Consider the following 25,492-nt stretch of genomic DNA (forward strand, 5'->3'; position numbering starts at 1 on the left):
AAAAAACCCCAGTTTGGTCTTCACAGTTTACGTTTAGGTGGAGCAACCGCTGCAGCAGCAGCAGGAGTTGAAGATCGTCTGTTTAAAAAGCATAGGCGATGGAAAAGCGATAACGCTAAAGGTGGTTATATAAAAAAAAGTATAGATAACAAATTGTCGGTATCTAATAAATTGGGTATATAAGACTATCTTATAGATATATTTAATTGCTGTAGTTTAGTTTAAACATATTTTATTTGCTCAAAGCGAAAAATGATCAGACACAAGTAAAACATACTTATAAAGTCTTCTCCACAATACAATATATATAACAATACAAATTGAACGTGAGCATGCATCATATAATATAAACAACATAAATATAACTTATCTATACTGAAAAAAAGTAGAGGGAATGAGGAAAGAACGACAGAGATTAGGTTGATGATGATAATGATAATTGCTGTAATATAACTAGTATCTGTTCCCTTTCTTTGTTTTCTTTCGATGCTTTACTAGACTGTCCAGGCGAGCTGATATTCCAAAAAGTGTTTGGTTTTTAATTTATGAATATTATATGTTCGTTTGAATAGACGAACAAGAACATACATGTATTTATTAAAGTTATAATGAACACGTGTATTTGTTTTGACATTTGTCACATGACTAGATATACCGGTTTAATGTATACCCTAGAGTAATGAGTATTTCACGAGCTAATATAAGCTGGAAGAATTGTAAAGGTAAATCTGTGTGTAATTATGTGTCAGTCGACGCTTGCCTTCGGACAGTCCAGTCTGGTCATTTCTGAAAACTTTTTATTTTATCAATGTTGTAAATTGATGTATTCATACTTATGATTGATGTGGATATTTTTTTTATATTATACATGATTGAAAAGATTGGTAACTTTTATTTTCATTTTGTTATGTTGTGTCACATACTATAAATATGTAGTTTTATGGCAATACATATTTGAATTGAATTGAATTGGTAACAAAGATATTTCTTTTGTAGATTGTGTGTTTAATAATCACGGGAAAATGATATGTTGAAGCAGCGGCTACGGGCGTGCAGACAAACATTTGTGCATTGTAAATAAAATGATTTAACATGCTTAACTGTACTGTCCAGGCGAGCTGATATCCGAAATAGTGTTTGGTTTTTTATTAATAAATATTTTATGTTGTTCGTTTGAGTAGACGAACAAGAATATATCACATTTGAAAATGTTAGTGAGCGTAAATATCTGATTATCTCCATAGGGGAATAGCATGAACATCATTCGAATCTTTTTTACTAGTTTTTTTATAATGAAAAACGCATATATGCCACATATAAAGTCTTTAAAGACAGAAATATTAAAGGTTGATGGATTAGTTTAAACATATTTTATTTGCTGAATTAAAACAAAATTGATTAGACACAAGTAAATCATACTTATGAAGTCTTCTCCATAATACAATATAGAATTACAATAATAGTGTAATATAATGGACAGGCAAATAAAGCAAACAGTTTATAGAATATAATACTAGCTTTCATAGGTAAAAAGAGGAGAGAAAGAAAAAAAAAAGAAAAAGAAAGTTTGAAAAGTCATATAATTCTGTGATGTTTGTTGATGATGACGATGATGTTTCGTGCCAGTAACAATAACGCTCTACCAAGGCATAAAAAATCTGTTTGACCTTTTTTTTATGAAACTTTGAACATGTTTGAAAATTTGAATATTTTGTTTGTTCGTTCGAATGTTCCGAGTGTCCGCAAATTAACAGTTTTGTATCTAAAACATGGTTTTCGGATAGCCAGTTAAGATTATTGAATTAGGATTTCCTGCATGATGTGTATTTAGGACAATCGAAGAAGTAATGATGGACATCCTCAATATCTAACCCAGAATGACAAGAAGGATCATTTCTAATATTAGCTCTAATTAGCTCTAAATAGGTAATTGTTTAAGAATGAAGCGGAGCATCGCAATTGCGTTAAGACAGTATTCAATTTCCTTGGGTCGTACAAATAAAACGTTTCAATTTTACACAATAGACTATCGTTTTTTAATTCGTTCTTAAATTTAGAAATAGAGTCGATTTCATTATTTCATGGGTTGTAGGTCGAAATTAGGGTAATACAAAGATGTTTTCTTTCGATATGGGGGTTTGCAGTTCATACGAATATCATTTACCCTTGCTTTCGCTATTTTGATATCTGTTGAAATGTCCGTCTTTGAATACAAACCTTGTCCTAATTCTGTTACGAAATACGACACGTGCTTCCTTTGACAGTTTCTATAGTAATAATGAAAATACAATTAATATAGATTTAACGGCAATAATGAAACTTAACTATTTTGTTTAAATTATATGAAATGGATGTATAGTGACCTGATAATATTTCGGTAAAATCTTACACAGACATAACACAGACCATGTCAAAGCATTATGAACGTTAAACAACCAAATATCAATCAATCAACCAATCAATTTATCAATCAAAAGCATTAATTTGAAGTACATTAATGACAGCCAATAATCATCATCATAAGATACTCTAAATTACATATCACCATTGTTGTACACGGTTTGCATTACGGAATGTTATTTACCTGTCCAAAAACATTTGTCATATGAGTAAAAATGTCCTAAATGAGTACAAACTTCATTAAATGTTAAATGAATTTGTACACACAAACGACATAAGCAATAAGAAATTATGCAACGAAAAGGAGCATTGCTTAGACAAATAAAAGAAATTTTTTGTAACAAACAGTATAAATGTGAAAAAAGCATGAATATAATTATGACAGTTGTCCTATTCCATACAAGTAGACAAATGTTACAAAGGCGCCGTCTTATGCCTTTGTCGGCCAGTTGGTTTCCTTTCTTGTTTGTTATTGATGCTTTTCGAGATACATGCCTTTATATCCTCAATATTATTAAGAACTATAAATTCAGAAAGTTGTGACAATCTATCAAAGTTTTCCGCGCTGTACTGGAAGTTGGTGCAGTGGAATGTGGACTGATCATCATAAATTTTGAAATTAGCGAATTCTTTTTCACTTTCACTTCGTTCGACTCCTGAAATTATTAATTTATGTTCATCAATAATAAAATTATACTGATATCAAATAATCAAAATCGCACAAAACATGCTTATTTGAAATCAGCTCCATTAGAAATCGATATTGTTTTTAAATGTGAATTACACTTTTGATAAGCAAACTTTATCTCTACATTTCTGAACCGACCATAATCAACTAAAATTATATAATTGTCACATTTTGATGTATTACCGTTGGGGAAGGACGTAATGTTGGTACTTAACTTCTAGCTATTACTACCAGAACACAATTCCCCAATTGACTCAAACTACTATCTTGTCCTCAGTTGATTAGTTCACAATTGACGGTTTTTGATACTTATCTTATTTTATTAGAAAAATAGATTGTGTACCTTTCAAAGATTTGGTAACGAGGTTTTATGATGATATAATTTAAGGCAATAGAAAAACCTTCGTTTAAACTGGTAAATTCAAAATCCTTATTGCATTTTTTTTATTTATATCTTAGTTAAGATTGATTAATTAAATTAATTACCAAAAATTTAATATAACTAGGTATACAATAAAATTGAAAATAGAAATGGGGAATGTGTCAAAGAGACGACAACCAGACCAAAGAGCAGAAAACAGCCGAAGGCTACCAATGGGTCTTCAATACAGCGAAAAATCCCGCACCTAAGAGCCGTACATTAGGTGGCCCATAAATAAAAATTATGAACTGTTCCCGGTGTTTTGGAAGTCGTCTCTACACTTTAAAACAGTGTCTTATGTGAGTATGTTTGGTCGTGCCATAACTTGAGTGATACATTATAAATGTAAATTTGCATTTATAAATCAGGTAGATTTGTATTTGTATTATTAATATGTCAATTGACAGGAACGATTAAGAAGAACTATTATTATTTTATAACTACTTACCCGGACTTTTAAACATTCGGAATTCTTTGTTCACCAATACAAAATGCATAATAATGGGACATTTAGGATCTTTTTCATCTTCAAAAATGTACAGTTCTTGTACTTTTTCGCCTTTATACTTTTCAATGTTGATTGGTGGAAATTTGATATCATGTTTTCTTGCCCAAGCTTCCGCTTTTAGTATTGTCTAGAAATGATATACATATTTATTTTGTATTAGTTTATCTCAATGCATATGGCAGAGACCACAGTAAAATATTGTAAAATAAATATGGAAATTGATTCATATTGTTTAAAAGAGTCCGATATTGACATTTTAATCAATGATTCGACATGATTCCTTATTTTTATTAACAAAAAAGGGCAGATTGAATGGGATTTCCTAATTTCTAGTCAGAATATAGCTTTCGGTATCTATATAATTTTAAATTTTTTGTAAAAAGTTATAAAGTTCACACTATTACCTTGAAAGGGTCATTGGAATCCTTTTTTCGGTCTGTAAAATCAAATGACAGGATGAGGTCTACGTCCCTTCCAGGTTGGAAGAGAAGTGGATACGGAGAGTTAAACGCTAATCCAGCATCTATCAAACATAACTTCTCAAGGTCATTTTTCAAGTAGTTCTCAAATAAAGCTAAAACAAAATAAAACTCAAAATTGCATATGAACAGGGCTTTATGAGTCGCAGTTTTTTTTTCAAAATTGTTATTTTAGAGGAGCTCTAAAATATTTCAAGACATTTATAATTCAAATTCAGGAAATCCATATATCATTGAAGACCATTAGAAATATTTCAGGTCATCCTGAATTATTTCTGAAACTCCATTGTCAAAGTTGCTTAGATGTCTTTGGAAAATCCTTTAAGAATTTGGGATCTTCAATGGTCTTCAACGTCGCACTGTATTTGACCTTTATAACTCTTTTTGATTCGAGTGTCACTGATGAGTCTTTTGTATACGAAATTCGCATCTGTTGTACAATTTTGCTTTAAATCAGGATTTCCTGAAACATTCAGTATTTACTTAATATTGAAATAGCTACATAGTTATGCGCAATGTTTGAGTTACGGTGCTTGGATGTAAGACTTTATATTAATTTTGTTAATAGGACTACTGAGAATGACCGAATCACAGTTTGTCTTATATTTCTGCAAAAGTACCTTGATTATGTAATCAATTATTTCAATTATTATGATTTATACATAGAACCTTCCGATTTACGATGAATGTTGAACAGCAGTAAGTAGCGAAACACATATTATAATTTTCAACTTTGACTGATAATAAAATACAAATATTTTATGTACAAAAGAAAGGCAAATTAAAAGAAAAATGACGAAAATATGCGGCAGATGTCTATTTCAAGCAAATAACAAGCAAATAACCAACCAAGCAGTTAATTGTGGTGTTCTGTTTCTGTTTCAATGCTGTATACCCTAGAATAACATTTACGCAAATGAATATATATTTACAATTAACGTTTTAATTTAATCATTCTGGCAGCACACATTCAAAACGGAGATCTTTGTTATACTCTAGTCAATGAAAAATTAACTTAACACTGTAAGATTATTATACTTACGTATTCTGTCTCTTAACGGAAACCAACTGTCGGTTTCATCAAAAGAAATTTTTCGCAAAAAGTTATTAATTTCCGCCGCCCTATGACGTCTACTCTTTAGGAAGCTACACAAATAACACAAAACAAACAAAAGTGATAGGAAATAAACTTATGTACGATGTTAAAGGTCGAACTCTAAAGTTATTTCTTTTATACACTATTTTTCAATTATATTGTTCACTCTCTCCATAAAGGATCCTCATACTTAATACCTAATTTGGTGATCATTTGTTTATTTTAAGTTTATGCCTAGTTTTCATGAACATATAAACTTCCTAATGTAGGGAGAAAGCTCAATAAAGTTGTAAATACGGAAAGAAAAACAGAAAAACAACTTTCTTCATTTGATATTAATATAGCAAATCATACTAAACCAGGTTTGTCGGAACACAGCCCGTAATTTAGGGTAAAAATTAGCAGAATGAAACCAAATGTAAACCAGGTCTGTAACTCATCATAGTAGACGTAAAAAAATAAAATTCAGCTATATATTTGAGGCGTTTAGAAAAAAAAGATCTGTAAAACTGTTATTTTTCATGAACTTTTCAAAGTCCGAAGGGCGTAATTGGGGCTAAGTATTAAATTCGATCTGTAACTCGTTTTTCTCGTTTGAATTTTTTTACATTGTCGTATCGGGGCCTTTTATAGCTGACTATGCGGTATGGGCTTTGCTCATTGTTGAAGGCCGTACGGTGACCTACAGTTGTTAATGTCTGTGTCATTTTGGTTCCTTGTGGACAGTTGTCTCATTGGCAATCATCTCACATCTTCTTTTTTTATATTGCATGAGGAAAATATGCCGGCAAATTGCTTCCTGGAAGCAAGCTATTAAAAAAAAGTAAACTTCTTCTGAATGTGGACAAATTACAGAATTTTCTTGTGAAAAAAGTATATGTACATAAGGTTAATAATGAAAACTATCCATTTTGTTATTAAAAACATATGCTTCATTTCTTATTTAATTTGAGGTTTCATATGACTTTAAAACATCTCACTTTTATCGCATAAAGTTCCATGATATTGACAATAATGTGTGAACAAAATAAATAGACATGATAGGTAAAACTGTCAAAAATAGGGGTACAGAAGTCAAAATTGTGTTATAATCCGCCCACTTTGTGACGGGACCATACAAATAATTCAATATAACTTTTTGTGGTAATTTAACCTTATCAATAAAAATGTCTGATAGTATTTGATAAGTATAACATTCATTTTTAAAGATGCATAGGTTATTTGTTATCATATACGAAACTTTTTTTGGCAAATTACGGCAAGGTTTAAAGTTTATATCCTGCCGGATCACTTGAGATCAACCCCATATTTTGGTGGGGTTCGTTTTTCTTAGTCTTTAGTTTTCTATGTTGTGCCTATTGTTTTTCTGTTTTTTCTTTTTCTGTTTTAGTCATGGCGTTGTAAATTTCTTTCTATCTATGAGTTTGAATGTCTCTCTGGTATCTTTTGAACCTCTTTTAAGAAGGTAATAGTTGTTTCAATAAAACAACCTTTATTTAGACTCCTGTCCAAGCCCCGGCAATGATACAAATATGGGGATTCTTTTGGAAGGTGAATATTGCATAAATTAAATGTACCAAGAAACTCAGGGGACTAACGCAAAGTATGGTCATACTGTTTATACCCTATTTGCTGCTTGGTATCCATTTAAAAGGTAGGCAAACAAAGCGACATATCTATCACTACAAAATATGAAAACGCAAGTGTCAAATTGAGTTTGATCAAGCAGACAAAAACACTTTATACTTACAATTCCTTCAGAGGTTGCTTTACATATGTGTCAACAAAATACCCATCAATTTCATCGACCGTATTGCCTGAATCGTTCTGCATTTGAGATAGTCCCCCATGTTCCACGTTGACATCATCTTCATCGAAAACACTCTCGTTTCTAATCTCTTCCCTTAGTTTAGGATTGTCCTCTTCTTCATCTTGAATCTGACATACTGTGTTAAACAAGTCTTCCAGTTCTTCCTTTTCCTCCATGCTTAGTTCTGATGGAACTGATTGATATACCCAATAATCTTCGTCTTCTTCATCTGATGAATCATTACTGTCAGAAAGAAGAAACACGCCTGTTTCTTTACCTTTTTGAACATCATGTTCTGATGATACGATGAAGTTGTCACGCTGGTTTGAATCGATCTCGTCATCATTATGCTTTCTGCAGGGACCGTCCAATTCGTCGAAAGCTTCAAATCCTTGTGTATCCAATTGGTCTCTCACTTTGATTTTGGTAGCAGCAATCTGCATTTTTGATTTTAATCTTGTCTGATTTTTCATAAAGATACAAGAACCTGTAACAAACAATCAATTTAAGAGCCAATATCAGCAAGCACTGATCTTTGTATGGAGTGTCAAACAATTAAATGTGTTTCAATTTGTATAAAATGATGTGTTGAATCGAATATGACGACTAAAGAAAATAAAGGTCGACATTAAATTCATATCAACTCGCTTCCCTTGTGCTTTGTGTATGAAGTGTCTTTATTAGGACCCCGCCCTATAGTGATCAGTCTGTCAGTCCGTCATTCAGTCAATCTGTCTGTCCGTCCGTCCTTCCGTCTGTCTGTCCACTCTATAGCCAGATAACCATTATAACTTTTTATTTTATACTTGACATGAATATTTACCAACACTAGAGGGTGTGTCATAATGTTTGTATATATTTATTGTCCCTTGTATCAATGTGAAGTTATGACATGTGATGAAGGTTGATTTCCCGTCATAAATGTAGTAAGTAGTTTATATATGTTCCGAACCATATGAGTATTTGGACAATACGCGTATGTTCATGACCATATGCGTATACTCATATAGCTTTTTTCGCATTTGCACGTCATGGTAGTGCACGATCCTGTTCAGGTACACCTTTTGTTTGCTAGTGAAAATATAGCCTTCTTTCCAGCTGCGTGCAGTGATGTCAAGGTTTCGGGATATTTCGATGTGTTTACCGTGTTTTTGAAGCTCAAATATCGTTATATGACTACAGTACACCATAATCACAAAACAACTTAAATAAAATATGTTCATTGCCAGTGACTTGTAACAGTTTATTGAGAAATTTTTGAAGGCTATCTTTTCAAGTCGACATATTGCTATGCACTCTTAATAACAAATCGGTAATAGACATCGGTATAACATGTGTTAATTATAGTTTTGACTAGGTAGTAAAATTAACTATGTGAAACTTCTTATTTTTATTCAGTTAATTTCTTTATTATAATATGATAATAAAATAACCTATATGATTAAGGAAAGGTCATACCATATGAAGAGTTTAGAAGTATTCAAAGTAAACTGTAACAGAGTGTTAATTACCCGACCATACGCGTACAGTCAGACCATACGCACACCATACGCACATGGTCGGTCCATTTGTGTATAAAGCCATATGGTAATGACCATACGCGTATTGTCAAAATACTCATATGGTCCGGAACATATATACAAAAAGGACGGTTGAAATGTACTAATAGTAATATAGTGCATGCTTTGTCTTCGCAGAAACCTAGCACGAACTATACTAGTACTCATTTATTGACATAAACATACTCGATTGCCTACCTTTGTGTTCCATCTCTTCAAGATTCTGCGTATAAGCACTTCCACATATACCTGAAAGTATGTAGAAACGTAGAAGTAAAAAAAAAAAAAAAAATAGATACAAGACAAAAGACACAATTTTAACAAAGGTCAACAGAGAAAACTTGTTAAACTTTACAGGGATGTTGTTTACCTAGCCCGAAAAATTAAGATGTGATCTGGGTAAACTCTAATCTACTTAATAAATTCTAAATGGTTATTAATACCTTATAAACAAAAATTCGAATGCTTTTTGATTTTATTGGCAGTATATTAAAGGCATACTGAATATCTTTATTGGTTTACCCATTTCCACGTTTAATGTACTTCAATCTGTCGATAGCCATGGTTTGGCATTAAACCAGGTTATCTTTGTCATTGACTGTTAATGACGTCTTTTACAATAAATCCATTGGATGTTGCATGTGTCCTGATTGATGTTTTTGCCTTACAAACATGGAATTTTTACTGGTTGTCATCAGGGTTGGGGTAATTAAAATTGTAATGGTAATTAAGTGTAATGCATTACAATGTTCCATGTAATTAAATGTGTAATGCTCAATTACCTTTAAAGTACATTTTAATTACATGTACTTTTATGGTGTTAAGGTAGATGGGGTGTCTAAATTATAATCCATAGAATCTTTTAATAATTTTCCAAAATGTAGTTCATATCCTGCTAGTTTAAAAACATTAATAAAAAGAATGGGTCACCGGACTTATTTTCACACTACAGGTTGTGCAAAATTGTCAAGATTTTGTATAGATTATGCATGGAAAACCCAATTTTCCGCCATAAAACGCAAACCACACCATAGAATTTTGAGATAAAATATGAGAAGATAGCTCCAATATTATGCTTTCAGATAAGAAAAAGAAAAAATGGGGTCACCGGACTCGTTTTCTTGCTACATGAAAAAATGGGTAAATTCCTAACACATTCTATTGTAAAAGTAACACTATCTGAATTATCTGCCCTTGCATTTGAGTTGCCTCCCCTTATTTGACAAAGTTGAAAAAAAATGAATCAAACAAAAGAATTCTTTTTTTTGTAAAATACAATCATAAATATGATCAAACATGGCATTTTCTATATTATAATGAAAATTCTTACACATGAATTACCTACTACTATAAAAATTTGCACATTTCATCAAAGATCTAGACCTTGTTTTCTAGTATTTCAAAATCCAAGATGGAGGAAGACACCCTATCTACCTTAAAGATAAGGATTTATGTTTAATGATATAATGTCTGTAATTTATTCTGAAGTTTTTATATCATTTATCTGATTACAGATTTTTTGTTTTGAATAGTCACAAAATTAAAAAAATGTGAGAATCATATATTTGTGTTGTTCCGTTTTTTAAGAAAGAATTTTTAACTAAATATATTGACAAGTAATTAATCACCTTGTTAAACGAAACAAACAAAAATGTGTCACTGTGAAACATCTTTCTTAGACAGTTCATTTAGAATTTAAAATCACTGATGTCTGCATACAATCATTTTGTCAAATTAGTATACACAAAAGGATTATAGAAATAAAAATTAACAGTAGTTAATCAGATTAAAATGTCCAGGGGCAATGCCAATTATTACATGTATTTTATCTAATTAGCAAAATATTGCTTATATTTAGACATTATATACATTGTTTGTATTAAAAATTATTTTCAATATTGTGACAAGAACACTTTTTCAATATTTTTAAAGTCAAATAAAAAATTTGTTTTAATTCAAATGATTTCATTTCTGAGATGTCAAAATACCCCTTGATGTATTGGCAAGTTGATAGGAACAAATTCCCTCTCCTATCAATATGATGATCTTCTAATCATAAAACTTCCATGTTCTGATCAAGCAAGATTTAGCACATTAGCTCCTGTTCAAAGACTATTTACAATTGCTGTTTTCAGACCAGACAGATTCAGACTAAATGACAAAACATTCAAATAACTAAATTAAATGATTATCAAATGCAACGCTTAAACTATAGATGTTTATATGAATATTTTACACATGCACTTATATATACAATGTACATGTAAAATATTGTTAAAAAATATCATGATAAAATGTAATGTGTAATTTAATTAATTACTTCAGTAAAGTAATTGTAATTTAATTAATTACATTTAAAAAACTGTGTAATGTGTAATTAGTGTAATTGATCATTTTTGCACTGTAATGTGTAATTTAATTAATTAAATTCCAATGTAATTGACCCAAAGTCTGGTTGTCATTGGTTTCAACTGGCTGTCAGTTACTGCGAGTACTCTCAAATATTTTCTTTTTCTCTTTTTTGTTTGAATGATGTTTAAATACCTTTCAACGTCAAGGTTTTGTAAGATGTTTTCCCGGTTTGTATCTACATGACGAGTTAAAAAATGATTTTCTAGTTAATTCTTCTCTTGTGCCGTTACATTACTGTCCCAAGTAAGAGGAGGGTTTGCACCATAAAACATGTTTAACCCCTTACATTCTGTATGTGACATTTCTTTGTGCATGTCCCAAATAAAGGCAACAGTAGTATACCGCTGTTCAAAACTCATAAATCTATGGACAAAAAACAAAATCGGGATAACAAACTAAAACTGAGGGAAACTCATTAAATATTAGAGGAGAACAACGACACAACATTAAAATGTAACACACACAGCAACGGACTAAGCATTAGACAACATCCGATGAGAATAACCAATATAACATCAAAACCAAATACATGAATTTGGGATAGAAAAGTACCGTGACACGTCTTATAGTAATGTAAATTCACACTCAAAAATAGGAGAAAACAAACGACACAACGGAAACACATCGTAAAAATGTTACACACACAAAAACGAACTATGATATAACAATGGCCATTTTCCTGACTTGGTACAGGACATTTTTAAAGAAACATTAAAATGACAACATAATAATACATGATTACAATACAAATAAATAGCAGAACGTATTTGGCAAGAAACACATGAATAATAGATAATAGATAAAATTCATTACGTCAAAAACGCGCCTCGTCCAAATAAGACTTACCAGTGACGCTCAGATATAAAAGTTCGAAAGTCAAAAAAAAAGGGGGACAAAGTTGTACAGCTCTGAGGATCAAAAGTTGAAAAAGGTTGTGACAAATACGGCTAGGGTTTTTGCTTGTGATAAGAACATCCTTATTATATAGAACAATTTATGCTATTGCAAACAGTAAATGTTATCAAATGAATATAAAAGATTTACATGATAAAACTGCCGTCTTAACTAATTACAGAAAACAAAACCATAATACATAATACATTGAAGACCAACACAGAAAATAGACACACCCGACTCAGTGACAAACCAGGCCTGAACACAAAAAGTCATAACCATGACGTCACATACGAAGTGTTACAATATTACGTCATGCAGACATTTGAATTTCTGAAACAGCACAAATATGACGTCATATTTGAAAAATTATTTCGAAAAAATAAGATAGAAATAGGATTGAATTAAGATTATAATAGAACTAAATACTGATATTACATTTAAACACAATGCACATTGCAACACTAATCAATAGCAATTAACTATATTATATATATATATGTCCGGTTTGTTTTGAATCTAACTTCAAACATAAAAATCGTACAGATTACGTTGACCAAAATCAAAACTAATAAATGAAGGCGGTGATTAATTTTCTTTACCATAACACATGAATTTAATAGAAAACACGTGAACCAATTTGACAAAATCCGATGAAAATTACAAATATAACATCAAACTAAATACATGAATTTGGGATAGATAAGTGCCGTAACACGTCTTATAGTAATGCGAATTCACACTCAGCAAAACAGTCACAATCGGGAATAAGTCACGTTCGGTAATTAAAAGATTAGATGACGTATAGTACTGCAACCAGAGTTCATTTTTTAAAACTTTAATGGTCCAGAAGAACACACACCTAAATTATATATCGATGAAAAGAGGAGAACGTGTACAATGAGAAAAGTTGGGTCGTAAAAATCCAGAGTGGTCACAATTTTGTGAAATTGAGGTCAAAGGTCAGACCTAAAAATATCAATATTTCAAACACAAGAACAAAAAGGAGAAATATTCTGATATTTATTCAATAAGATGCTACAAAAACGATTCAATCATGACCATATGCTATAAACGATGTTAAAACGACAAATTTGTCTAATTATATGAAGAGCTGCCATTACAAAATGGCGTTGATTTGGAACCTTCTGATTTTTTTCCATTTAAGACATAGCAAAAGAAGAAGTGGCCTTGACCTTTTCACATCCATAAACTTTCATATTGTGTATAGTATTTCACTATAGTATATTACAGAATTATTTTCTAAAGTATAAAACACCTGTTTATCAAATTATTTCAATATTTTTTCTATCTTTGAAAAAAAAAAATTCAAGCGCTGAAACAGTGTTTTTAATTTTGCATCTTAAAGGTTTTGTATTTTGTGAAAATTAGTATCTAGTTATAGATAAATACATATTGTGTATTTGCAAAGTCTGGACAGAGCAGTACTAACACAAAATATACTATAGTCACCCGAGGCGAATGCGAGGTTTAAAAAATATTGAGTGTAAAACAAAGTCAGTTTGGTGCATGAACATTTTTTTAGTAGGATAATCCTGGTAAAAAAGTTAACTCATTGATTTTTTAAGGGAAGGATGAAAATTATACAATGCAATGCCAATTTTCTAATGTTGTAATTCAAATTCAGTCATAATCCTTATATAACTTTTAAAAGCGACACACAATAGCTCAAGTATTCATAAAATAGGGACATGAATCAATCTCTTAGTCATCATATGCGGATTCAGTACGCGTATTAGCATTACAAGACACTTCCCTTTTTTATAAGAACAAGTTCGGCGCAGGACAGAGTTTGTTCAAAGCAAACCAAGTTTTTTTGTACAAATGCTATCTGGAGCGTAAATACCGTCATGATTTGGTCAAACTCGTCAGATATAGTCTTCCCTTTGCATAGGAAACACAAAAGAAATGTGAGTACAAAGTTTCGATCAATGTTCGTGACCCATATTCCCATATGCATATGGATGATGTATCTGCACTGCCAGTCCCAAATGTAAAGGGGCGAATGTTGCTACAGAAACGATTGATTTTGTAATAGCCATACATTTACGAATTTTTGCTATCTTTAGGGACAATATACGGTTTAGAAGCGCCTTTGTGTTATTTTTCATCGATTTACTCTCAAAGAACTTTTGAGCCTAGGCTCTGTGTTGAAGACCGGACCGTGACCTATAATGGTTTACTTTTATAAATTGTGACTTGGATGGTGTGTTGTATCATTGGCACTCATACCACATCTTCCTATATCTATTAACAAGCTATGCGGGCATCATTTCCATAGAAATACCAAAAACGAGGACATAGCTCATAAGACCACTGGTGGCAGGATGAAGTAATTGTTCTTCTTTTCATGTATCCTTGATATTTTCAGACACACCTTGGTGTAATTCTGAAAATCTTAATATAGACTTCAATTTTCCTGCAGCAGATATGGCATCCCCTAAATTGAGTTCAGATCTAAACTCTATGATTCATATCCCTTGGCCCCACTGTGTCTGAATTGTAAGGTGTCACAATATCTAGTTAGTTCTGGAGTTTGGCAGTTTGGTAAGCATTAGAGACAATCTTGGGTAAAATTGATCGGTATATATAGAGGATGTGCTACATGAGAAAGGCTTTTTCTTATGGAAAAACAAATCACATCACTAACAATCGTTATTAATGAACTAACAGCAAGTTCAAATTCTATTTTTTCAGTGACTGTTTTACTTAATTGCACAGGTGTTGACTTCAATAAGTACTTGGTTATGCATGGATAAATGATTACTCACATTAATAAGCACAACTTAAAAGACTGTTAACACGTTTAGAGGACTCAGTTTTGCGTAGTTTTCTGTTTTTTTTTTAAAGGTTTTTCTTTTATACAAAACCCTGTTTTCATATCCAAACTACAAGGAAGAAACTGAGCGCGAGATCGTATAAAAGTGTCAGGTTGTGAGGTTACATGTCGATCATGTTGTTTCTAATTTAAAGTTCCCTAAAGGTGACTGGGGAAACGAAATATGGTCACTTGGTCTTCCCCCGACCGGCAGTAAAACGAAGTTGGGCGTCCGTTTGGCTGCGCGGGATGTATCAAGTGCGCAGTCACGTCCGGTCAGAATGGGGACGTTAAATCCGCTGCCTCGTGTAAAGGGAGTGTCACGTTCTTTGCACGTTAAAAACCTTTGCATCAACTCTTTAAGGGGTCTGTAGGTGGCATGTTGCAATGGAAAATGTCTGTCCCAATCCAATATCCCATCATTTTCCAGTGGCAGTCTAAATTTTCCCGATCATCATCCCGAATAGCCTCTATTATGACAAAACCTACCTATTGTTTTTATTGTTAGCTTGTTCTCGTCCTAAACATGCATGACATATTTGCCACTGGACTTTAAGCAACCAACAATCAATCAATCAATTTAATTTAAAGACGCACCAATTTTGCCTTCTGGTGCAAGTCTCATAACATCACTGATGATTCGCCCACGGAAAGCAGAATATCAAGAGAAGTTGGTTTTAGCTTTACCTTGTCACACACCAAATCTCTGCGAAACTTCAATAGTACTTTTCCCCCGACCACTTGCATGCATATTAATTGCTCTGAGGTTAAACATTGACATACAATGTCTTTTCACACAATGTCAACTATTGGTCATTATCCGGAAAAACCTCTTATCCGAAAGATTTGGTTAACTTTTATACAAAAATGTGACCATAGAAACTTTTTACGACCCGACGGAAATTAAAATATAGATATTATTCTATCATTTAAAACAATTTGCAGCCGTGTGTTATTCCGGACCATTAAATTCGTTAACTAAGCGTCTTTTTCGATGTCAGTTTCAGTACTAGTAATGACAAACCACAATCTACCATGTGGTAAAAATGTCCTTAGCTAGTTTGGTCAAAGATACATCATATGGATCAACTAGTTCGTGATGGTGTCCATAAAATTTACGGAGTGTCAATTTTAATCCGTCCTCCTCATAACTTTGTTGAAGCAGAAAGTCAGAAGTCTATAGTTAACTGGTTGTTAATTGTTCATATCTGTCATATTCTTTTTTTGTAATTTTTTTGTTATAAAACAGGTAAGAAAGATACCAGTGGGACATTCAAACTTATATATCGAAAATAAACTGACAACGCCACAGCTTAAAAAGAAAAAGACGAACTAAAAATAAAAGTACACAAGCCACAACATTGAAAACTAAAGAATGAGCAACATGATACCTTACCAAACACTGGGGTTATCTCAGGTGCTGCGGAAGGGTAAACAGACCGTTCTCCACTTTTGGCACCCGTCGTGTGGCTCATGTTATTACAAACTGGTAAATAGTCTAATTAGTTAGGTCCAATTTGTGAAAAGGAAAGGGGATTGTAGTTATAACATAAGGAACATAATCTGTTAAACCGATATTGCATAACGGTCAAGCAATATGGACTTCTATATTTTTCCTGATTTGCTGTTAACACCTATTATTCACTGTGAACAATATAACAAATAAACTCATCATAGATACCAGGATCAAAATGTATATTTACGCCAGACGCGCAATAAGTGCCTTGCCTAATTTTGTATTCTACATGAGAGTTTTTTTTATCTAATTTTCTGTTTTACATTTAGTAATGTGCTGACAGACATTCAAATATAAATGTTTTTTTAGTAAGATGCGTTTTTCCAAAAGTAAAGGTTTTTTACTTCAGCGCAGATTAATTCATAAATACATCTATGTATTTTGTATGAAAAAGATGATATCGGTGGTGAAGTCTTTCTTTAGCATCTTACTTCTTAAGGAACAACACGAAACAATTGAACGATCAGCTTTCTGTGACGAATTTATTTTGACAAAATAATGATAACTTGAAATGTCATTTCTTACTCACCCATTATTCCATAAAGGGGAATCTCTTTTTTCTGTTTTGTTAGAACTCCTTTATCAAATTCGCTTCCAAAGTTTCTCATGTTTATTGCTGCTCCATACTTTGGAATGATCACTTCGTAAGGAGAAAATTCTACCCATTCTGATTGAGAAACGGTAAAACCTATTATTTATTTTTTTATCATGTCAATCCTGGTGTAATTGCATAACTAAACTACTACCATTATTTTCAGTTAGAAAAACTTATCGAGTAATTGTACTGTTAAAACGGAAAGCATATCTTGTAATTATCACTACAAAGAAAAACATGGCTTATGTAATGGTCAATAGTAACAACTGGTTGAAGGTATTATCTAAAGAATTCCACGTAATTGTGTCCAACACGAAGTAGCGTACATATCAGTAGTACCTATAATCATTCCTATATATATTAAGAAAAGGACAAACAGAACTTTCCTGTTTTCTAATTGATTAAAAAAATCTACGTTCACCAATTTAAAAACGACAATAGAAATATTGTTATTTAACTTACAATAGTAATGCAATGATATTTCAAGACATGCAAGATATTCATGAACTTAGAACAATACATTATACCATATGTTGGCCATGTTTCGATATGATTGAAACATGTCAATTTAAATTGCTTGCATGTATAAATCAAGGATGTATAGGAGTATAATATAAAATATCGAATATCATTTGATCACACACACCGTGAAATATTTGTGCACTCTGTTGTTCTTTAGCATGAATAGCCGCTAATAATGGTAAAGGAACTGTTCCGTTCGCCAATTTTTCTGCCTGATCGCTCCATTTGCATTTCAATCTCTGTAAAGACAAAGCCCAAAAACAGATAAGGCATCATTATGTTCAATAATTATGGCAACCATTAAACTTGATGATAATTTGATATAAATAATCGAAAACTCAATTAAAACGTCATTCGTCATCTTGAAATAAGTATCACCACTTTTTCTTAACAATACTCGTTTTGTTTTCCAACCAAGTTACAAATGCGTCATTTTCACTCTGGTGAATATTTACTCCAAATGTTAGCTTTACAATTCATATTTTACTCACAGCTACCGACTTTGTAAATTCACACTCAAAAATAGGAGAAAACAAACGACACAACGGAAACACAACGTAAAAATGTTACACACACAGAAACGAACTATGATATAACAATGGCCATTTTCCTGACTTGGTACAGGACATTTTTAAAGAAAAAAATGGTGGGTTGAACCTGGTTTTGTGGCATGCCAAACCTCGCACTTTGATGGCATTGTTAAATATAACATTAAAATGACATCATAATAATACAAGACTACAATACAAATAAATAGCAGAACGTATTAGGCAAGAAACACATGAATAATAGATAACAAAAGGCATCAGGTTTAAAATCCATTACGTCAAAAACGCGCCTCGTCCAAACAAGACTTACCAGTGACGCCCAGATATAAAAGTTCGAAAGTCAAAAAAAAGGGGGACACAGTTGTACAGCTCTGAGGATCAAAAGTTGAAAAAGGTTGTGCCAAATACGGCTAGGGTTTTTTGCTTGTGATAAGAACATCCTTATTATATAGAACAATTTATGCTATTGCAAACAGTAAATTTTATCAAATGAATATAAAAGATTTACATGATATAACTGACGTCTTAACTAATTACAGAAAACAAAACCATAATACATAATACATTGAAGACCAAGACAGAAAATAGACACACCCGACTCAGTGACAAACCAGGCCTGAACGCAAAAAGTCATAACCATGACGTCACATACGAAGTGTTACAATATTACGTCATGCAGACATTTGAATTTCTGAAACAGCACAAATATGACGTCAATTGGTTTTTAATTATTATTGTTATTGTAATTATTATTATTATGATTTTTATGATTATTATTATTATTATTATTATTATTATTATTATTATTATTATTATTATTATTTATACCTTTGGTATTAACACTTTTCCCAAAGTCGGTGCAAATACATCTGTTGTTAAGTTCCATTCTTTTCCTTTTAATTTCTTTGAAAAGAGTTTCAGCCCATGTAAAAGTATTGCAGAAATGTTTTTAGGGTTTTCGCTGATAGCAGTCTTCAACTGTTCTTGAATTTTCTTTGGATTTACCTTTGGCCAGTCAGGATCAGAGTAGAGTGTTGCAATATACCTATAAAATGAATATATGAAAAAATAGCCATCTATGCTGATGAAAGATTTTTAGGAATGGCACGAATTTCTATATATATATATATATATTCATGTGTGTGTGTGTGTGAGTGTGTGTTCACGTTATACCATTTATAGGTCGAACTCACTTTAATTGTTTTGTTTTTGTCTTTCTATCTCGTTTGGTAGACTTTTAAAACACAACTCTTTATCGATAAAAACGTTAAATAGTGTAAGATAGACACTGTGTACTGCATTAAAATGTCATTAGGGTAAGACATTTAAATATTTTAAATAAATAGATTGACTAGTTTAAAGTATTATTCGCATTATTAATTCACAAACCACTATATCAAATACTTTAAAAATAATATACTGGTCTACCAAACGAAACATTAATATATTCAAGTGAAAAAATGTGCTAAAGTTGATATTAAGTTTGGTAACAAAATCTTCCCAATCATCTTGATAAAACCAAAGGCCTTTGTCAGAAGATTCATTAAAGGGGCAATTGATCATACTCAGTTTTTAACATGTTTAAACCATAACATTTCTGGTTTTCTTGTAAATTCTTTAAGGAGTAAATCATCAATACTTTAAGATACCTATGTTTATGTTTGAATTAACGTCTTACCATGACGAACCTGACAACGCTGCAGTATACAAGATGCAGTCAAGAATGTTTGTATCATAAAGGACATTCATTATTCCGGACATAGCTACCATAGCTCTGTATCCTCCACCAGAACCCATCAATGCTATATGTGGAACCTGTAAGATAATTAGTAATAGAAATTTTAACTTATGCAAATATTGTCCATTTATTTATTATTCTTCATAAAAAAACTAAGGTTTGAACTCCCTCAGACAAAGTTGATTTTAGATCGATCAGGTAATTTTAGATCCTTTTTGGTCAAATAACTCTTCATCTGTTTTTATTCTTAAACGTCATTGGCTGTCAAATAATCGGATTTGAGCATTCCTATTAAAGATAAATACTGGTAAGTGCTTCGGACGCAAGGACTTTATAACGTGTTGTTTTCAATTTTTTAAGGCACTTGGTCAATATATCTTCTAGTGTACTATCAGTCCCAGAGGACGGTATCGCCAGCTCCGTAATAAGTAGTTCTGTTTTGACATGGTGTATAACATACCTTTCTAAAAATATCTGCTAATGAGGTTTGAAGTTATTATGGGGACGAAATCCCCAATAACAGTAGAAAAATCAATAATAATAAAAAAAAAAAATCCCGAAATTTTCATTGTACTAATGAACTCAAAATCGTTCAAATTTTTGGATTTTGGATGTCATGTTTTGAATTCCCGCATCTGCGCAGAAATCTACAATGTACTTCCTTTTCCGGTCTCGTTTGTATGAAACTTTGAGTAAAACATATATTTATCAGTCTAGTATAAAATAGGAAGGAACTCCTTGATATGAAAAAACTTTACCTGATGATAGCGTTTCTTTGTTTACATTGCATATGACGTCATAACTTAAATAACGTCACAACTAAAATTCCTAACAACAGAACCAAAATCGGAAACGTTATGGTATTTCCGTTTCTTTTTTCTAACAAATATTTAAGTTACAAAAAAATAATTCATACAGACTTCGTCCCCATTTACAGGTAATGCCTGCCTCATATTAAAAACTAAGGTTTCAGCTCCCTAAGGCAAAGGCGATTTTAGAAGTCCTTTTTTTGTCAAAAAGCTCCTCATCAGTTTCTATTCCTAAACATCATTGTCTTTCAAACATTCGGACTTGGCGTTCATGATGAAGGTAAAACATTTGATGTAGAGGGTCAGACATGTGTTTTTCAAAGCAGAAGGTTTTGAATACTACCAGGCATTGATGCTACATAAATGCTTACACTATCTATATTTAACTCTGTATTCAGTAGTTTGTTTAGAGAACTACGTATTTCCTTTTTTCTTTTCTTTTGAAACTCTTGTTCTTGGTCACACAAAAATCCTTTATTGTCATCAAATGTTCTTAAATCAGGAAATTTCCTGGGAAAAAAATAGAAGTAAGATTGAAGTGAATTACCGATTTAGTAAGCAATTTGATATTACCTCTGCCGCTGGTATGTTATTGCTATTTGATAAACTGTACACATTGAGTATTTCTTAGATGACTGTTACAAAGGTTATAATGTATTTTCAAATTTACTTTTGTTTAGATAATTCAGTACGACAGTAGAAATGTCGTGTGTATCTCCATGTAATAAAGATATTAAATATATGGACATTTAAAAAAAAAAATCACTAGCAGCGTTAACACAATTAGATGCCTCTATTTTCATATCCAAAAATAAACTTATTTTCGAAACAAAAAGACTGCTTCAATGATCATTATATAAAAAAGTATTAATCATACTAGTCACAACAATTCATCAAGTATTTGTTAGCAAAAGGAAAAACGAAATATCAAATTAAGGTAAAAAGTCAATACGACGGGGGTAAAATGAATGGATATAAGTTCTTTGATAGAAGGATGTTGATTATTACACATTTGACATCTGGCTAATTAAGAAGGACAATAGCTGTTTATCGATGTTCAATATGAAACCCAATGAAAACGATAGCAGGAATCTACGAAACGAAACAGGCTGTATCAATATGTAAGTTTCTCTTGCACTAGGATATATCGATATGAAATCATCTCCTGGGCTCTTGATCATAAAATTCTGCTGGGGACAAGATTGGTGCTCAAACAAACAAAATCCAGTATAATGATTGGTTGACTTCTGAGTCTTAGTACGATAATTGTGCTCGAACTTAAGTGTTAATACCACGAGGCTAGCTAGATATACATAATCTTAATGTAAACCAAGATTAAATAAGCAATATAACGATAGGGAATAAGACAAAACTATTGGCCTTTTAATATACACACATATCATTACATTTTTTTTATTTTTTGAGACGGGATTTTTTTCAAGCATCTGACTTTAATGTAGTTCATATAACTTATTGTTCTTTGAATATTCTTGGTTTGATTGTTATTAGAATATTGAATCGTTAAATCGACTGTCGTACACCTGAGATGTTTAGCCAGCAATAAAACCAGGTTCAGTTCAATATTTTCTACATAGGAAAAATGCCTGTACCAAGTCAGGAATATGATAGTTGTTATCCATTCGTTTGGTGTGTTTAGCCTTTGGATTTTGACATTTGATGAGGGACTTTCCATTTTGAACTTTCCTCGGAGTTCAGTATTTTTGTGATTCACTTTTTAATCTGAACTTCTCTTTGTATATGGAATCACATGCTAAATTTATTTTTTACATTTCCTGAGCGTCAGGTCAAATTATCTTATTTGCATTTAATACAATCAGAATAAAAAGCAGTTATAACTAAACATTGTACATTGACAGTAAATCACATACTTACAGTTGTGGCTCAGATGATTGAGAGTTAATCTGAAGAAAAATGTAAATTTTCGATGTTCAAGAATACAAATATAAAAATACAGAATATATCATGTTTTGAAACAGAGAGGTAAAAGATACCAGAAGGACATTCAAATTTAGATGCTTTATGTGTTCTGCTTTTCGTTTTGCTAAGCTTTATATGTTTCCTATAATAAAAAAGATGATTTATTTAAATAAACCGGTTTACACATATTTTAAGGATATAGTTGCCTTTGCATACTTTATTAACTTCTTTTGCATGCTATTTTCAAACATTTTACGTACTAGTTATCGACACATTTTGCAACAGAAGCCATGTTACTGATTCAGAAAATACATATTGATGTTGCTCATGTATTCGATTATAAGCATACTCTAAGGCAACAGTAGTGTACCGCTGTTCAAAAGTCATAAATCGATTAATAGCAAACAAATCCGGGTTACAAACTAAAACCGAGGGAAACATATATATCTTACCGTTTTACTTGATCTTTTCATTTTCTTGCTAAAGTCTATCAATTCGGATATACTAGGAACCCTTTTCACCTCTTGCTTATTTTCTTTGACCAGAGTATCTGAAGATACAAGTTTATATACATATTTTCACTTTTATCATCTATTTATATATCGGATATATGAATAGAAGTATTAAACTATTGCATTATTCTATTTTCATTTTATTTTATTACTATCTCAATTTCTCTACTACTTGACAATTGATCATGCGTACAACGAATCACTGCTGCGCTGCTGAGTGAACTGACAGACGAAAGAACGAATATTGTGACTGCAATCTAGTCCAGCTCTATGTGTAGGGTATCATAAATCCACCCAAAAATAAGTGCATTGGCAGTTTCGCTGGTTCGTGAGACACTTTCTGAATTAAAAGTATTTTCTTTTCATTTTTAAATTATCAAATATACTTTTGACTGGATATTTAAGATTTTTATTAAAAATATCTATATATCTAAGCGATGCGATTCTACGACTTGTGTTAAAATGAATTTTACGTTCACATAACAATGCTCTTTAGGCTAAATCTTTCTCCTCTAAATACTGGCTGATAATCAGGCAAATATTCTTAACCTGGAAATATACAGATATTTTGATTCCTCATAGTTGACGATGGAAACATACATAGATATAAGTAGATGTGGTATGAGTGCGAATGAGACAACTCTCAATTCAGGTCAAATTTGTAAAAGTATACCATTATAGGTCAAAGTACGACTTTAAAAAGTACACGGAGTCTTGGCCCAAATCGAAAAAGGGTCCCCCAAAAACACAAGTGTTAAACCATTCAAATAAGAAAGCCAACATTTTAATCTATATTAAAACTAGAAACGAGAAACACCTGAGGTGAACTTATCAACGAATGACAACTGTACATCAGTTATTTATGTATTTGTCCAAACAAGCCTTACAATGTTCAACTAAACTTACCTCCATAAGCAATGGCTGTCAACTTTATCATTGACTTGCATTTTGCCTGAAAAGACAAAAAAAGACATTTACAAAACAAGTAATATATTGGGAAACAGTTTTTAAATCTCCTTTATCTTTGATGATGTAAAGCCCAAAGCTCGCATTGTGTGCAGCAGAATGTTTAAGAAAGAACTTCAAATTAATGAAAAGAATTCAACAAATCAAAGTCATAATGAACACAATCTATGAATCTCTTGTTTCGACTATTCTTTGAAAAACCAGTATACCATATGCTTAATACTATTGTGTTCAAATTCCAAAAGATGACTAGAATAAGATGCAAAACAACTACAAATTCAAACTCTCTAATAAGTTTTTTGTATATTCACCGCACTTTAAAATCATTTTCCTATTTGTTTTAAAACATACTAAAACGTATATCCTAATTATAAACCGTCTATAAATAAATAATTTACTAGAACACACCCGGCATTTACAACTTTTAAACTGTTGTAGGATGAATTTTGCAAAGGATTTTATGTTTAGAGAATTTCAGAAAAGGTATTAAAAGCCCTCTTTCTTTTTTCTGAAGTCCGTTATTTGTTTCATTTCTGTTCAATTCCATTATTTTCGCGTTTATGGCCTCAGACCACAATTATAGACCATTATCATTTTAATAAAATATGTTTCTATGACAATCAATCAGTGCTTTTTCTGTTGAGAGCCCTATTAACATGCCAATGTAGGATTTGAATCTAGTATGAATGACTAAGGCTAATTTCTACCCTACTTTCATTTTGGTCAAATCACTTCTTTCAATTTCAACAAAAAAATAATTTCCACATGTTTTACTTATTTTAATATATATGCAACTGATAAATCGTAAACATTTCAAAGAAAACAGTAGACAGAGCACTTAGGAAGCATGACCCCATAAAATAATAGAGAACTTTATTCAAACACGAAAAAATGGAATTAATTGTGATCTGAAGCCCTCTGTATACTATGAACATACGTATATTTTAAATAAAGTGTATTTGCTACTAACTATCAATTCCAAGTTTCCACTCCACGACGATCACTTCTATAAATATAATTATAGAGCGTCTCTATATATTGAAGTAGTATATTCATAGTATACATGTAGATAAACGCGAAAATGATTGTCCGCTCTCCGAGTTCTTATGAAAATCATGTGCAAGTTGGAAGTCTTTTTATAACTAAAAGTCGGTCTGATGACAGAGACAATATCCAGACGCTTTTTTTCCGTTTTCCCCCCAAAATAGCTCAATCTGAATAATCATAAGAATTGATGACAAA

At 31.7% G+C, this 25,492-nt stretch overlaps 1 protein-coding gene across 1 annotated transcript in view; it reads right to left on the reverse strand.

The window, feature by feature from the left end:
* Nucleotides 1-215: 215 nt before the first annotated feature.
* The window catches only part of LOC143067465 (cytosolic phospholipase A2-like), a 35,100-nt gene continuing 9,823 nt past the window's right edge, over nucleotides 216-25,492 (reverse strand). Inside the window, exons 4-17 of the mRNA XM_076240757.1 lie at nucleotides 24,191-24,236; nucleotides 23,225-23,322; nucleotides 22,728-22,756; nucleotides 21,206-21,344; nucleotides 19,966-20,102; nucleotides 19,116-19,332; nucleotides 17,864-17,978; nucleotides 17,152-17,289; nucleotides 9,160-9,210; nucleotides 7,343-7,889; nucleotides 5,539-5,642; nucleotides 4,422-4,591; nucleotides 3,958-4,144; nucleotides 216-3,056 (exon numbers count right to left, since the gene is read on the reverse strand). Coding sequence (XP_076096872.1) covers nucleotides 2,815-3,056; nucleotides 3,958-4,144; nucleotides 4,422-4,591; nucleotides 5,539-5,642; nucleotides 7,343-7,889; nucleotides 9,160-9,210; nucleotides 17,152-17,289; nucleotides 17,864-17,978; nucleotides 19,116-19,332; nucleotides 19,966-20,102; nucleotides 21,206-21,344; nucleotides 22,728-22,756; nucleotides 23,225-23,322; nucleotides 24,191-24,236 — 2,220 coding nt within the window. The 3' untranslated portion in view covers nucleotides 216-2,814. The remainder of the gene's footprint in view (nucleotides 3,057-3,957; nucleotides 4,145-4,421; nucleotides 4,592-5,538; nucleotides 5,643-7,342; nucleotides 7,890-9,159; nucleotides 9,211-17,151; nucleotides 17,290-17,863; nucleotides 17,979-19,115; nucleotides 19,333-19,965; nucleotides 20,103-21,205; nucleotides 21,345-22,727; nucleotides 22,757-23,224; nucleotides 23,323-24,190; nucleotides 24,237-25,492) is intronic.

Source organism: Mytilus galloprovincialis, chromosome 3 (assembly GCF_965363235.1).
Source record: "Mytilus galloprovincialis chromosome 3, xbMytGall1.hap1.1, whole genome shotgun sequence".
NCBI classification, from domain to species: Eukaryota; Metazoa; Mollusca; class Bivalvia; order Mytilida; family Mytilidae; genus Mytilus; species Mytilus galloprovincialis.